The 15,077-nt window shown below is 42.8% G+C and overlaps 1 protein-coding gene across 1 annotated transcript; it reads left to right on the top strand.

The window, feature by feature from the left end:
* The first annotated feature begins 1,647 nt into the window (after nucleotides 1-1,647).
* On the top strand, nucleotides 1,648-13,218 carry LOC141129893 (chymotrypsinogen A-like). Its single transcript, XM_073617934.1, has 8 exons — nucleotides 1,648-1,782; nucleotides 2,216-2,319; nucleotides 3,454-3,533; nucleotides 5,177-5,179; nucleotides 6,821-6,899; nucleotides 7,622-7,802; nucleotides 11,002-11,135; nucleotides 13,057-13,218. The coding sequence occupies exons 1-8, from the start codon at nucleotides 1,728-1,730 to the stop codon at nucleotides 13,216-13,218; spliced, it is 798 nt and encodes a 265-aa protein (XP_073474035.1). The 5' UTR covers nucleotides 1,648-1,727.
* Nucleotides 13,219-15,077: the final 1,859 nt, after the last annotated feature.

A 15,077-nucleotide genomic window follows, 5' to 3' on the forward strand; every position in this document is an offset into this window, starting at 1 on the left:
GTGCCCTTGCTCTTGACAGCGAAGTCAGGGGAAGAGGCACATGGGGGAGGAAATATTATGAGCTCGGTTTTGGACAAGTTGAGTTTGAGGAAGTGGTGTGACATCCATATAGATATGTCTGTTAGTAAGTTAGTGATGCGGGAGGAGACTGATGGAGTGAGTTGAGGGGTGGAGAGATAGATTTGGGTGTTGTCAGCGTAGACAACATGATGTTGTCCAGTGAAAATTGCCCATTACATGCTTGTGGTCAGTGGAGATTGCACCCTGCATGTAGAAGGTCAGTGAGAGATTGACCTTACATATGATCGTCAGTGGAGATTTCCACCTAAATGTTGGTGACCAGTATTGATGGCCCCCTTCATGCTGGTAGTCAATGCCCTGTAAAATATTGTTGATATGTGCCCCATATCATTTGTAGTTATTAGTCCATACCTCATTTGTTGGTGGTCTATTGGACCTTCAAAGGTCTTTCGCTGCTTTCTCCCATCTCCCTCACCTCTGCTGAGAAATGTCACACCAGAACTATGCAGGCAATGTTGGGCTGGAGATCACCCTGCATGTACTTCTGGCATACAACAGAATATGTCCCTCTAACAATCAGAATAAGACATTCTTTAAGAGGTCAAGTCAGACCTAGGTTAGGTGAACTAGGTAGCAGCTAGAAAGACCAGCTTGAGTTCAATTGCTGAAAACCGGAGCTCTGCCTGGGATGTTTTGTCCTCGATGCAATCCGTCCATAACAGGAAAAGTGGGCCACTAGGTTTACACTCTGATGCAAATCTTTCTCATGCTACGAGGAAGGAAGTTGTAGCCTAAATATATTAGCAGAGTATACACTTTGTCTTTTGATATGTAGCCAATAAAGATTTCCATTGGAGAATACGCAGATTGGCCATCTTTTCTTGTTATGGATTAAGTGACCTAGGTGCCTGAAACGAGTGACACCTATGCCTGGAGCATCTAATGATTTGAACGGCAGTCATGAGTCCAGGTGGGTCCATGCTTGCCTTTCACGCCAGCTCTTCACTGCAAAGTCCACAACAAAACAAAGACAGATAGTGGCACAAATTGGCATTAGATTTACAAAGCTCTCCTTTGACATTCAGCAGGTTACAACCAGAAAACGTCTAGCTCTTGGTTGAAACTTAGAGTTTTATTCAACAAATGCTGGTTTTTGCCGTTACTTCCCTTTGTTATGTTGTATGCTGGAACTTCTTGTAAATAATGGTGAGAAGTGGAGGAGGGGAGCTCTTAATGATGGATTTTGGCCTAACTAAAAGGCAAGTGGTTATGGAGTGCTTAGAAGACAAGTGAGAAGCGTTGGTGATATCTTGGAATTCAAGACCTACCTCTGTGTATTTAGTGGTGAAAGTTCTGTACTGTAGAACCACAATATTCCATTGTTTTGTTGAGATGTTCCTCATCATAAATAAAATCCACTCTTTAGGTAATATGGAGTAAATGACGTACTCTGATACATGGAATAATTATAGAATCCATCACTCAGCGAGAGTCTTGATAAGTGACGTTCTCCTGTAACACCTGTTTCTTCCTATCTTTTCCTCCAGCCCACGTTGGCGGGATATCGGGATTTGGCAAAGGTTTCCTGATAAGGAGGGCTAAAATTGTCCTAATAACAAGCCTTGAGCTCTCCCCTGATTGGCTGACTGAGCGTATATAAGCTGAACAGACCTTACAATCGTCCTCATATCCAAGAAAAGCAGAAGATGGCAACACTGTGGGTCCTCCTGTCCTGCCTGGTCCTGCTCAGCGGAGCCTTTGGTGAGTATACATACATGTTTGTAGTACATTGTAATATACTGTGTATGTATATATATATATATATATATAACACATACTATACCAATGAAATATTCTAGACACATACACTCATAGAGCATTTATAACGTAGTACATTAATCTGATTATATGGAAGACTTTTGGCAATCTCCATTTTATTGATCACATCCACTATGGATAAGACAATGAAACAAACTATTGAAAAATATATGGTTGGGATAGCCTGGCTCTGATTATTTTATTATTTTTTGAAAAAAAAAAAAAAAAAAAAAAATGAAAATCCGCCTTTTTAATGATCAATTTAGACAAAGACAATAATAAGAGACTTAATGACCAAACAGACGTTGTGTTATATTATATGGTGGTGTGTAACAATGTATTACTGGCAGTTATAATAAGAATGTATTTTTCTCAGGATGCGGTGTTCCCGCCATCAGGCCTCTTATCTCCGGCTATGCCAGGGTTGTAAACGGTGAAAACGCTGTCTCTGGTTCTTGGCCATGGCAGGTGTCTCTTCAGGTACGATCGTTTCTTACCACATTTTTAATCTTGTTGTTTAAATTGTACCATTTCTGGGTTTAATGTTATTTCTAGGGTAAGCTCAGAATGCCACCCATTGTGTAAAAACACATGCCCCTCCCCCGTCCCTCAACTCTAGGACTTCCTATGGACAAAAAAATTAAAATTTTCACTGACTGAATGTTTTCATTTTCAATTCTAAATGGAAACATTTAACGTAACGCAGCCCTTTTAGAAAAGCAAAGTGGAAGAAGGCAGAGGTAGGTGACAACCCCTTTGGAAAAGCAAAGAGTAGGTGAGAAGATGTGTCCCACTAAAGAACATCAAGGAGCAGAAATTGGCACTTAGAAGCACCTAGTAGCTGATCAGTAGGTGACTGGAGAAGGTACCTGTAGATGCCAGTCAAACATCAGAGGGGGAGGGTATGTGAAGAAGCTCCCCCCCCCCCTCTTTCTTTCCCCAAGGGCAGAACCTCTCTAAAATGGACCAATATTCCAATAAAAGAAACGTCTACAGTGTTGCTGGCATGGATAAATAATAACAATAGGAGGGCTGAAGGTGCTGCTTTAGGTTTCTTCCAGTGTTAGCAGCATGTCTGACTGCCTAGACAATTATTCATGTGATCTGAAGCTGAAGGGAATGTCAGAGTCCAGAATGGATGGTCCTCTTCTCCAGGAGAAGCCCAATGAGAAGGATTGAAGGGAAAATGGACCAGTATTTTTTCCAGGAAAGATAAATATTTAGACTCTTCTATTACACATGATTGACCTCTTCTAGGAAGACTGTTATAAGCTGATATGAGGTCACATTCAGGAGCTTCTAAAAAAATGCATTTAATGATTAATTAATAAATACAGCACTGCATTAATTTGAGTATTTTATATCTGCCTGGAGGTCAGCTTTAAATAATGTGGTAATATTATATATCTGCCTGTCATCTTACATCTGGCTTTGTCCTTTAATGAATTTTGGGAGTTTTAGGCAACTTTGTAAAGCTTCCTGGCACTAAGCTTAGGTGGTCCGCCTCTGTGACCATAGCTATGTTCAATTTTCCAATGTGGGGCTAAGAATCTTCATGGGGTAGGTGAAATGTTCTGTATATAAAGCAATGGCCTTATGACTCTTCTTCTATAGGATAGCACTGGATTCCACTACTGTGGCGGCTCCATCATCAACAGTCTCTGGGTTGTCACTGCTGCCCACTGCGGAGTCACGTGAGTCTTTTTTTTTTTTTTTATCAGAAAGGTTTTTATTGTACATAAAAAAAAACGCATACATATAGCGTACAGGTAAAAGTACATGGCGTATACATATCACAAAGATCTCACAAAGTGTATTATGGAGGCATTTATCAGCTACCAGAAATTATTATAAGACGGTTCCGATTGCATTCTAACAGGAAAAAATAAACCTATTATATCATTATCTTTTAACAATATTAGATCTAACATGTATTGTAGTTCATAAGGAGTATAAGTCTCAATGAAGTACAATTTAAGCAAGTATCATCTATACTAATGTTACCCTTATATATTGGAATCTCTAGTGAGCTCTACTCATCTTACAGTATAAAGAATAGAAAACATGTCGTTCAATTACCAGTAGCATTGGAAACAACTCTATTGCATTGTAATTCCGTCAGTCATGTTTTAAATCCGTTATGTTTAGATCAATGTGATATACATCAGAGAAAAAGAAAGTAAAATAAAGGAGCAAGAAGAGAAGAAAGAGAAAAGAGAAGAGAAAAAGAAGGAACGATAGAAACAAAACAGAGCAAAACCTTGCCATACAGTATCATATTCGCATATATTGCCATATGTCTCACAGGGGGTGCCCCTTTAAATAATCCCCGCTGCCCTGCATATGTACAGTTTCCATACAATAATCGAGTCTACATCAACCCAAGAGTAGCCTATCCTTAATTAATTGGTGTGGGGCTAAACCAGGAGCGTCCAGCCATGCCTGCCATATTGAAAGGAACTTTTGTGGGGCCTTCCTATGTTGGTAGGTAACTTTTTCTCTTATTAGGAGTCTATTTACGCTGTCTATCCATTGCCTCCTGGTGGGGACCCGTGGGGTGATCCACCACTGGGCAATCAATCTTCTCGCTGCGTATAATAAACGAATAAGCGCTATACGTGTTAGTGGAGGTATCAGCTCCTCGTCTATTCCTCCGAGTAAACAGATCATTGGAGTTCTCTCAAGAGGTATCATAAATACTTCTGAAATCGTGTCCAGTACTTCCTTCCAATATCTGAATAGCTTGGGGCACTTCCATGTCATGTGGAGCAGGTCCCCACAGTCACGTTCACATTTTGGGCACAAGGGTGATTCCCTGATTCCCCATTTATAAAGTTGGAGGGGGGTTCTGTACGCTCTATGTATCAAGTAGAGGTGTGAGAGTTTCTGGGATGCAGATATTGATACCAGGGGGGCATTCATAAGGCATGTATTCCAACTATCTCCATCTATCTCTCCTATATCCTCCTCCCATCGCTGTCTGCATGGTAGGCTAGAGGGATCTTGTATTCGTGCTATAAGAGTGTTATAGCATCTGGATATCATGCCTTTTTTAACTTGTTCCATAAAGACATCCTGTATAATTGGATGATCTATTTGCTGGGTTCTGACAGTTCTATTCTGGGTTTGTAAGGCATGACGCAGTTGGAGATATTTATAAAAATTGTTATTGGGGATCTCAAACTCTATTTGAATTTGCTGAAATGATTTAAGAGTGTTATCTTGGTATACTTGTGAGATATATTTGATGCCTGCTTCCTCCCAGCTCTTGAAGCCTTTTAGTTTTTGTATTTCCTTCAGTTGTCTGTTTCGCCAGAGAGGCGTGCTGGACAAAAAGCCCGTGATGCCTATTAGTTTCTTGACATAAGACCAAAGTAGGATCAACAGTTTGATCGTAGGAGTTTCCGGGTTCAAATGCGAGAATCCCGCCTCCAAGTTTGCCAACGCTGAGTAGTTGCTGTCTTCTAGTATTATAAGTCTACGGATCGGGTCTTTCAGATCCAGCAAGCCCCATCCTCCCAATTGTTGTAATTGGGAGGCTAAATAATACATTCTGGGATGAGGGACTGCAAGTCCCCCCTCCTCTTTGCCATACTGTAACGTTGCTAGTTTTATCCTCGCTATTTTTTTCCTCCATATAAGTTCTCTGAATTGGGACTCTATTCTGTCAAACCATTTTTTGGGTATCCATACCGGGGAATTATTAAAAATATATAGCAATTGCGGTGCCCAGACCATTTTAATTAGATTAATTCTACCAACAACAGACAAGGGCAGTCTACACCAGGCTCTGCTCCTTTCCCGGAACTTAGCCAGTAAAGGTGTTAGGTTCTGGTCAATATAAGTAGCTGGGCTAGGGGTCACCTGAATCCCCAGGTAGCGGAATGAGTTGACTTGTTGTATCATCTCTGCACCTGGGGGAAGTGGAGTATTCAAAGGGTCGAGCGGCATCAACACTGACTTATCCCAGTTAATGGAGAAGCCTGATAGTTCCCCAAATTCCTTAATGAGAGACATGACTGTTTGTAGTGTATCTTTTGTGTCCCCTAAATATAGCAGGGTATCATCTGCATACATGGACACTATGTCTTTATTCATACCTCTTTGGAATCCTACTATTCTATCGTCCCCTCTAATTTTCGCTGCCAGGGGTTCTAAGGCCAAGGCAAACAGCAGGGGTGACAATGGGCACCCCTGCCTGGTACCTCTAAATAAGGGAAAGGGTTCCGAGAGTTCCCCATTAATTCGAATCCTGGCAGTGGGCGCGGAGTATAAAAGTTGTATCCATCTAATAAAGGTGTCTCCCAATCCCATGTTCTGCAGCGTTTTCCACAGGTAAGGCCACTCGACACTGTCGAAGGCCTTAGCTGCGTCTAGTGAAAAAACTGCCCTATTGCCTGCGTTGTCCACTGGGAGTTGTAGATTCAGGAATAATCGTCTTATATTTTGGGCTGTGGATCTTGTGGGAATGAACCCGGACGTGAGTCTTAAATGATAATATTCTACCACAAAGTCTTTATTCACTGTAATACTTTACTGGTAATCTGTCCGCCCAGAGCCTCTGGTTTGTAGACCGGATACATATTAAATATAGAACCATTTATCCAACTGTCCATCCAGAGCCTCTGCTTTATAAACTGGGAACATCCTAAATAGAGAACCATTTATCCAACTGTCCACCCAGAGCCTCTGGTTTATAGACCGGAAACTATATAGTTCCTTTTATATAATTTACAATTAACTGTTAACTCTCTTTATTTCCAGATGTGGAAGGTAGGATTTGTAGAAAGTAGAGCGATGTATATAGCAAGGGTAACATAGTCTTGTACCCTTTACTAAATTACTGTGAAGAATTGACCTTTCACTGCCAGATATGTAAAATATCCCCATGTATGGAGAGAATAAGGTTGAGATTGAAAACCATCGTCATCATGGCACCCAACCATTTACCAATGACCTGCCATGTTTGTCTTTCATCCAGAACTTCCCACCGTGTGGTCCTGGGTGAATTCGACCAGTCCTCCAATGCTGAGCCCATCCAGGTCAAGTCCATCGGCAGAGTAAGTTTTTTTATTAGTGAATCATTAGTAAGATCTCATCTGGGATACGCAGTTCGGGTTTGGGGCACCAGTTCTCAAAAAGGATATCGGGGAACTGGAGAAAATGCAGAGAAGGGCAACCAAACTGATAAGAGGCATGGAGGAGCTCAGCTATGAGGAAAGATTAGAGGAACTGAATCTATTCACTCCTGAGAAGAAGAGATTAAGGGGGGATGTGATCACCATGTATAAAGACATAAGGGGGGATATGATCACCATGTATAAAGATATAAGGGGGGATATGCCCAACATGTATAAAATACATTGGGGGGGGGATATGATCACCATGTACCATGATTACCAAAATCCATGTACTGTATGTATATAGGTACAATGAGCACCACCTAAATCATATAGCAGCTGATGTTTAGAAATACATACAGGAATTCAGTACCCAGAATAGAGTAATGGAAAGGATAGCTGAACCAGACCCTGGTCAAAAAAGAGAGAGGAGGAGGTGGTGGAAGAACCCAACGTTTCGGGGGGGTGTAAGCAACCCTTTCCTCAAAAAAGTAAGAGATTATTAAGCAAGGAGGTTCTTACACCCCTGAAATGTTGAATTCTCCCCCCTCTCTCTTCTCCCCAGGGTCTGGCTCAAACTACATACTGATAAGTTCAGTAGTAGTAGACCCTGACGTATTAAAATCTATGAAAACATGAATCCTTATTGTAACTTTTTTCAGTTCTTCAGACACCCCCAGTACAGCACCCAGACCAAGGTCAATGACATCGCCCTGATCAAGCTTTCCAGTCCTGCCACCCTCGATGTCCGCGTGTCTCCCGTGTGTCTTGCTGCTTCCTCTCAAGTCTTCAATGGAGGAGAAAGATGCGTCACCACCGGATGGGGATACACCAATGCCGCCAGTAAGAAGATTAGGTGTTCTTCAAACATACAAAGTATTAATCAGTTAAAGCCTTGGGCATATAAAGTATGTTCTAAAAATCATCATGTAGGATTGTAGGGCATACCTCATCTGCTTTGGACCTCCTCTCCTGTTGTGGTCATCCTGAAGCTCTAGTTGGTGAGACTCAACAATTATTTTGGAATCAGGGTCATTCTTTGTGCACCGGGTAGCTGAGGCAGTAGTTCCTATGTAAGTGATGCCTGCAAATTGTTACAAGCATCAAAGACGAAATATCAGGGCTCATGCACACTGCAGCTCAAAGAAGCGGCTCCTATGGGCTTTTGAGCTTTTTTGAGCTCTCATTTTTTTTCTGCCTGGAAACTCCCATCCTTGTTAGCCAATGTGCCTATGCACACTATTGCTTTTTCAAAAGTTTTACAGGCATAGGCTCCTTAAAAGCAGAAAAAAAACCCCACCAAACATTTTTGACAGGAGCTTTCGAGCATAAAAAACATCTACTTGCCCAAAAATGCACGAAAATGCATGAAAAAGAGCAAAAGAGCATGAAAAAGCTCAAAGAAGCTCAAAAACACACAAAGAAATAGGAGAAATTAGCTGAAGGGAGGGTTTATGCAGTGCATTTGCACAGAGCAGCCCGGATCCTCCTCTTCTCGGGTCCCTCACAGGTGCTCTTGGCCCCTCCCTCCTGCCGAGTGCCCCCCCACAGCAAGCAGCTTGCAATGGGGGCACCCTAGCCGAGCCGTTGCTCCGTGTGGCCATTCAGACACAGAACCACGGTTCGGCCCTGCCCCATCTCTCTACTCACTGGCTCACTGACCTTGATTGACAGCAGTGGGAGCCAGTGGCGCTCCGCTGCTGTCTCAGCCTATGAGGAGGGAGAGTCCCGGGCAGCCGAGACTCTTGTGCAACATCGCTGGATCGAGATGGACTCAGGTAAGTATTATGGTAGCTGAGGGGGCTGAGAGGGGCTACTGCACACAGAAGGTTTTTTTTGTCTTAATGAAAGATAAATAATATAGCGCTAAAGAGTGAAAAAAATGGCTGTATGCACATAATTAGTGGGTGGTGAAAAATCAATCATATAACATGTAAAAAGGAATGGAAAAGTCCAATAAATGTAAAGGTCCTGGAAAGCACTGATGTAAGTCCACCAGCAGATAGGGGCTAGTCAGGGATGGAGTACACTGGCACTGTCCGGCATGTAGAGCATCAGGGATGGTACATCTTCAACCAAAGGGGAGGTATATCTACTCTTACCGGAACAGGTGGACTCGAATGTCAGCAAAAATGAGTCATTAAGGCAAGGGTGCTGAGATCGGCAGATCGACAGAACTCTAAGAAACCCACGTCCTCCAAACACGACTCCAAGGGTTGTACAGGTGACCACCAGACCGAAACTCAGATGTAGGGAACACCAAGGCTGGAATTCAGGCATCGAAGGCTGGACCGAATGGCAAGAAAACTCTCGTCCTGAAGGTTATGAAAATAAAAAATGCCTCCATATAGTGTAGGTCAAAAAAGTGGGTTTTTTATTATAAAAATCAAACATACATCGGTAAGAATAAAATCTGTGATCACAGAGTAAAAAAGAAGGGCAATGTGGGAAGCAGAAAGCAAAGTCGGATGCGTTTCGTCCCAAAGGACTTCAACTGGGGCATAGAATGCATTAAGTTAAAAAAAACCTTCTGACTTTAGAGTCACTTTAATTGATAAAGGAGAGGGGAGAGAAGTGCCAAGCGCACCCTTGGTGCAATACAGTTTTAATGATCAAAAAGTGTGAGCCCGGTGAAGGCTCTGTGCTGTGCAGCGTGGATCTCCCAGGCCTTCTTTGAACATTGCAGGCTCGCATCCCCCTTGGAATACAGTCACCTGTTTCATACACTTCCACTCAACTTGTTTTACCCCAACATCCTATACATTTATCATAACATTTTATAGACAATACTCTTTTTTTTTTTAATTGTTGTATTTTAGGCATTCACAGGGAAGGGTAGAGCTGAGAACATTGTTTGTCTTTCATCTCCACTTTAATTGACTCCTTTTTTTCCATTAAAGTGTATTTTTAGGCAAAACATCTTTTTGATGTTTTCCTCCTTACTTCCTGTTACCTCTTACTGAAGAATCATTTGTAAAGTAAGGACGATCCCTTCTTAGATAGTTGTGACATGTGTTCCTCTTAAACAATTCTGCTCTCTTCACGTTCCAGTAACAACCTTAACATTTTGGATTTCCCATCACTACCTGTCCCAATGGCCACCAAGACCAAAACAGACAATTAATTTCCCCAGAGAACACACAGACAGCAATTGCCTTGGTGGCCCCTTGACTTTAGTAACACTTTAATTGACTCCTTTTTTTCATTAATGTGTATTCTTTACTTCCTGTTACCTCTTACTAAAGAATGATTTGTAAAATAAGAACAATCCCTTCCTGTTCCAGTGACAACCTTAACATTTTGGATTCCCCATCGCTATCTGTCCCAATGGCCACCAAGACCAAAAGAGATGATAAATTCCCCTCGAGAGAAAACACAGACAGCAATTGCCTTGGTGGCCCCCTGTACTGGTGGGCTGATGGCTCTTCATTGGATGGTCACTCGGTGGTACAACTCATTATCATACATTTTCAATTATTTTCCCAGGTTTCCTTTTCTGTCATTGGGGCCTAGTTATGAAGACTGACATAATAATAATAATAACCTTTCCTTTGGCCTCCATTCCACTTTTTATCTCTCCAGATCTTTAAAGTTTACTTAGAAAGCTCCAATGAACTGTTGACATTAAGCATGGTATTATGCTAGGATTTTTTGGTAGAATTCATTCTTATTTGAAATTTCTTGGAAAATTAACAGAGAAATTACTTAGAGAAGTTTCATAAGTTGGAAAAATCATCAGACATTTCCAAGAGAATTGGAGCAAAATATCAGTTTTAGTTGGGTATTGGTAGGAATCGCAATGAAATGGCACAATATGGTCTTCTTTGGTTGACTGTCAGTCTGGTATGGACAGGCATGATAATGATATGGCCATAATATGGTCTTCTTTGGTTGGCTGTCGGTCTGGTATGAACAACAATCACAACGAAAAGACCATAATATGGTCTTCTACAGAGGGCTGTACATAGAGATGCCTAGAGTTTAAATATGTTAGTTGCTGTTCATCCTTTATGTTAATCCATCTTCTTACTTTCTCCCTTAGCACAAGCCAAGCCAGCTAAACTCCAGCAGGTGTCTCTTCCTCTTCTGGCCAACGCTGACTGCCAGAGATACTTTTCAACCAAAATCCAGGCCTCCATGATCTGCGCTGGTGCCTCCGGTGCCTCCTCCTGCATGGTACGATGATCTACAGACTTTCTATTGACCAGTGTTAGCTCTCTGTAGATATCTCATTGAACAGAACAATAGCCTAGGGGTCCAAACTATTTCAAAGTGGGTCGCTTTATATGAGGCAGAACAGTCTGTGTAGCCTAACAATCATACGTAGATTATTATACATATACAGTATCCCACAAAAGTGAGTACACCCCTCACATTTTTCTAAATATTTTATTCTATCTTTTCATGTGAAGAAATGACACTTTGTTACAATGTAAAGTAGTGAGTGTACAGCTTGTATAACAGTGTAAATTTGCTGTCCCTTCAAAATAACTCAACACACAGCCATTAATGACTAAACTGCTGGCAACAAAGGTGAGTACACCCCTAAGTGAAAATGTCCAAATTGGGCCCAAAGTGTCAATATTTTGTTTGGCCACCATTATTTTCCAGCACTGCCTTAACCCTCTTGGGCATGGAGGTCACCAGAGCTTCACAGGTTACCACTGGAGTCCTCTTCCCCTCCTCCATGACGACATCACGGAGCTGGTGGATGTTAGAGACCTTGCGCTCCTCCACCTTCTGTTTGAGGATGTCCCACAGATGCTCAATAGGGTTTAGGTCTGGAGACATGCTTTGCCAGTCCATCACCTTTACCCTCAGCTTCATTAGCAAGGCAGTGGTCGTCTTGGAGGTGTGTTTGGGGTCATTATCGGCCCAGTCTCTGAAGGGAGGAGATCATGCTCTGCTTCAGTATGTCACAGTACATGTTGGCATTCATGGTTTCCTCAATGATCTGTAGCCCCCCAGTGCCTGCAGCACTCATGCAGCCCCAGACCATGACACTTCCACCACCATGCTTGCCTATAGGCAAGACACACTTGTCTTTGTATATTATATGATTAGGTATTAAATTAAACCTAATTAGTGAATACTGAATGATTTGCTCCACCATTAATGGTCCTGTGCTCTGTTTCATATAGTAAATTAACTTCTGCACATCACTGTTGTTGAAAATAACTGGTGAGGATTTCTTTTGGACCCATGAATAGTTCATATATGTGTTTCATGATTTGTTCCAGAGTTCAAGTTCTCTTCTGAGACCCGTTGAGTTTCTTTTGTCAAAGAATACTTTATATAGGATGGCACCAAGCTTGGCCTTGTGGTTGAATGGTGCCATCATGGTGTAGAGGACCTTACGTGGACCATAAAAAGTCCAAAAATTGGAAATGATGTCATCCAACCAGGCCATCTTACAGTGCGTATCCAACAATTGTATTAGTCTATATAGAGATGGAAAGGATCATAAAAATTCTACTGCTATCCACTGGCTCCCTTCATAAAATCTCCCCCTCGCTTTCTGCCAGAACCAATAAAATATTTCACAAATTACGGCTTTTCTTTCAAATGTATGTTAACATCAAAAGAATAACATTGGGACTACATTGCTCTGGGTCTCATGATCCAAAAACTGGTTCAATTTCTTTATATACTGAATAGAATCCACACTCAGGTAGAAGTTATGTCCTATTGTAAGTAGATAATAATATGTCATGGCTCCATAGTTTTGGCTACATTAACCCCATAGACACCTAGCCGTGCATCCCTTGAACTGGGCATTTATGCCTTCGGAGACAGGAAGGAATTACTAACCACTTGACCAATGTGATTGGCTGTCACAATAGTCACCTGATCATGAGCCAGTCTCAGGAGCTCCCGATCATAACTAGAGAAGAGGAACTTTCTGTGAAAGCCCAGTCATTGTGTAAGCACACAGCAAGTGTACTTTCAGAACAGAAACTTTAGACGTCCATGGATGCATACATGCGGCGCAAGAGTGATCAAGTACACACTCTTTGTCGTAGCGCATACGTGTTGTTTTGTCGGCAAGTGATTACTTGAGAACTCTTCTGTAATTCTTCATTTTGCTTCTTTTCAGGGTGACTCTGGTGGACCCCTTGTGTGCCAGAGGAACGGAGTCTGGATCCTGGCCGGTGTTGTCTCCTTTGGCAGCTCTTCCTGCTCTCCATCTTCTCCCGGAGTCTACGCCCGCGTCACCGCCCTCAGATCCTGGGTGGACCAGACTGTTGCCGCCAACTAAATACCATCCAATGTCCTGATACTCAATAAAGTAACTTTTGCATCCTAATATGACTTGGGATTTTCTTGAGATTCATTCACAAAATAAACAACAAAACATATTAAACAAATGATATAAATGAGATGATTAAAACGTATAAAATCTTTACATTTCTTAAGGTGGTGACAGTTTGTGATTCTGTTCCATTCACAGTTTATCTCTCCCCAACTTCCACATTTTACTCCTGCACAGTGGTGGCTGGTGCTCCAAATTTTTTTGGGGGCGCAAACAAACTAAAAAACACTGAACCCCCATCAATTGCAGCCTCACTGTGCCCATCAAATGCAGCCATTGTGCCCATCAAATGCAGCCACTTGTGCCCATCAAATGCAGCCACTTGTGCCCATTATATGCAGCCACTTGTGCCCATCAAATGCAACCATTGTGCCCATCAAACGCAGCCATTGTGCCCATCAAATGCAGGCACTTGTGCCCATCATATGCAGCCACTTGCCCATCAATTGCAGCCACTTGTGCCCATCAAATGCATCTATTGTGCCCATCAAATTTAGCCACTTGTGCCCATCATATACAGCCACTTGAGCCAATCAAATGCAGCCACTTGTGCTGATCAAATGCAGCCACTTGCCCATCAAATGCAGCCACTTGTGCCCATCAAATGCAGCCACTTGTGCCCATCAAAGGTAACCACTTGTTCGTATTAAATGCAGCCGCCTATGCAGATCAAATTCAGCCACTGTGCCCACTGACCCCCTCCACTTGTGGGGTTTGCGGCTCTGGCTGTATCCCCCCCCCCACGCACGGATTGCGGCTCAGGCACCCCCATGAGCAGATTGCGGTTCAGGCACCCGAGGGGGGTGCCAGAGCTGTGATCCACGCATGCAGTGGGGTGGAGGGGATGCACCTCTCAGAGCGGCGGTGACCTCTGCTCCAGCACGAGTCTCCTCGCTCCTCTTCCTAAGCACGATGCATCCAATAGGGTGGCCTGGCGCTTTGGCGAATCAGGAAGCAGGTCTGATGTCCTGCCTCCTGATTGGCGGGGAGGAAGGTTAGTGTGAAAATAGCGAAACTTAATTTGCTATTGTCACACAATTGGGGCAGAGAGTGCGCTCTGATCCCACCCTATTTTGAAGCCTATTAGAGCCTCGGGCTCTAATCAGGTGCCTCAAAATGTACCACCCCCGCCCACCCCCAATCCATGTGTCCGGTGTCCTGATAGGGGCCAGGCACATGGATGGGGGGGCGGCGCCTGTTCGCCCACAGTGCAAGGGGCCGCCACTGCTCCTGCACCCCTAGCTACATCTCAGACCACCCCCGCAACTCTCTTACCTCTGCACTAATCTCCCCCTCCGCAGCTCTCACTTTGCACAACATATCGTACATCTGCAGTAACAGACATCAAAATTCTCAACAGATTTTCTTCAACATCTCGGGGTTGGCCTGAATTTCGGTGATGAGCAGAACACCAGCTTCACTTTTAATGGCAACACACAGTTCCTTCTTATGTTCCTTTTCCTAGCTTGCGATATAATCAGCTTTGCTCTATTATGTGTGTGCAGGTTCTGGAAGCTTCCATTGCCCAGTCAAGAATGTTTGTATTTAGCTTGGTGTCCAGGGGAGATTGTAGAAACAATTTTTACGCTGTGTCCATATGAAACTTTCTTTGTATTCTGTAGATCTAGACTAGACCACCATGACAGCAATATTCAAACAGTAGGGCCCAGTGTCACAAAGGTCTAATTATACTTTAAGGTCCTCCTCACTTCTGTTCAATGCCTTGCAGTGTGTTATCACCCACTCATTAACCTTCATTATTTTACATGTCAATGTGCAATCAGGCTGCCCAGTCATTTTTACAG

Source organism: Aquarana catesbeiana, linkage group LG01 (genome assembly GCF_042186555.1).
Source record: "Aquarana catesbeiana isolate 2022-GZ linkage group LG01, ASM4218655v1, whole genome shotgun sequence".
In the NCBI taxonomy this organism is placed as follows: Eukaryota; Metazoa; Chordata; class Amphibia; order Anura; family Ranidae; genus Aquarana; species Aquarana catesbeiana.

What these genes read in the sequence shown, in the direction of transcription:
- LOC141129893 (XM_073617934.1), top strand. Translation starts at nt 1,728, where the DNA reads ATGGCAACACTGTGGGTCCTCCTGTCCTGCCTGGTCCTGCTCAGCGGA. An exon ending in AGGTCAAGTCCATCGGCAGA is followed by an intron (nt 6,900 to 7,621) that starts GTAAGTTTTTTT and finishes AACTTTTTTCAG; the next exon opens with TTCTTCAGACACCCCCAGTA. An exon ending in CCGGTGCCTCCTCCTGCATG is followed by an intron (nt 11,136 to 13,056) that starts GTACGATGATCT and finishes GCTTCTTTTCAG; the next exon opens with GGTGACTCTGGTGGACCCCT.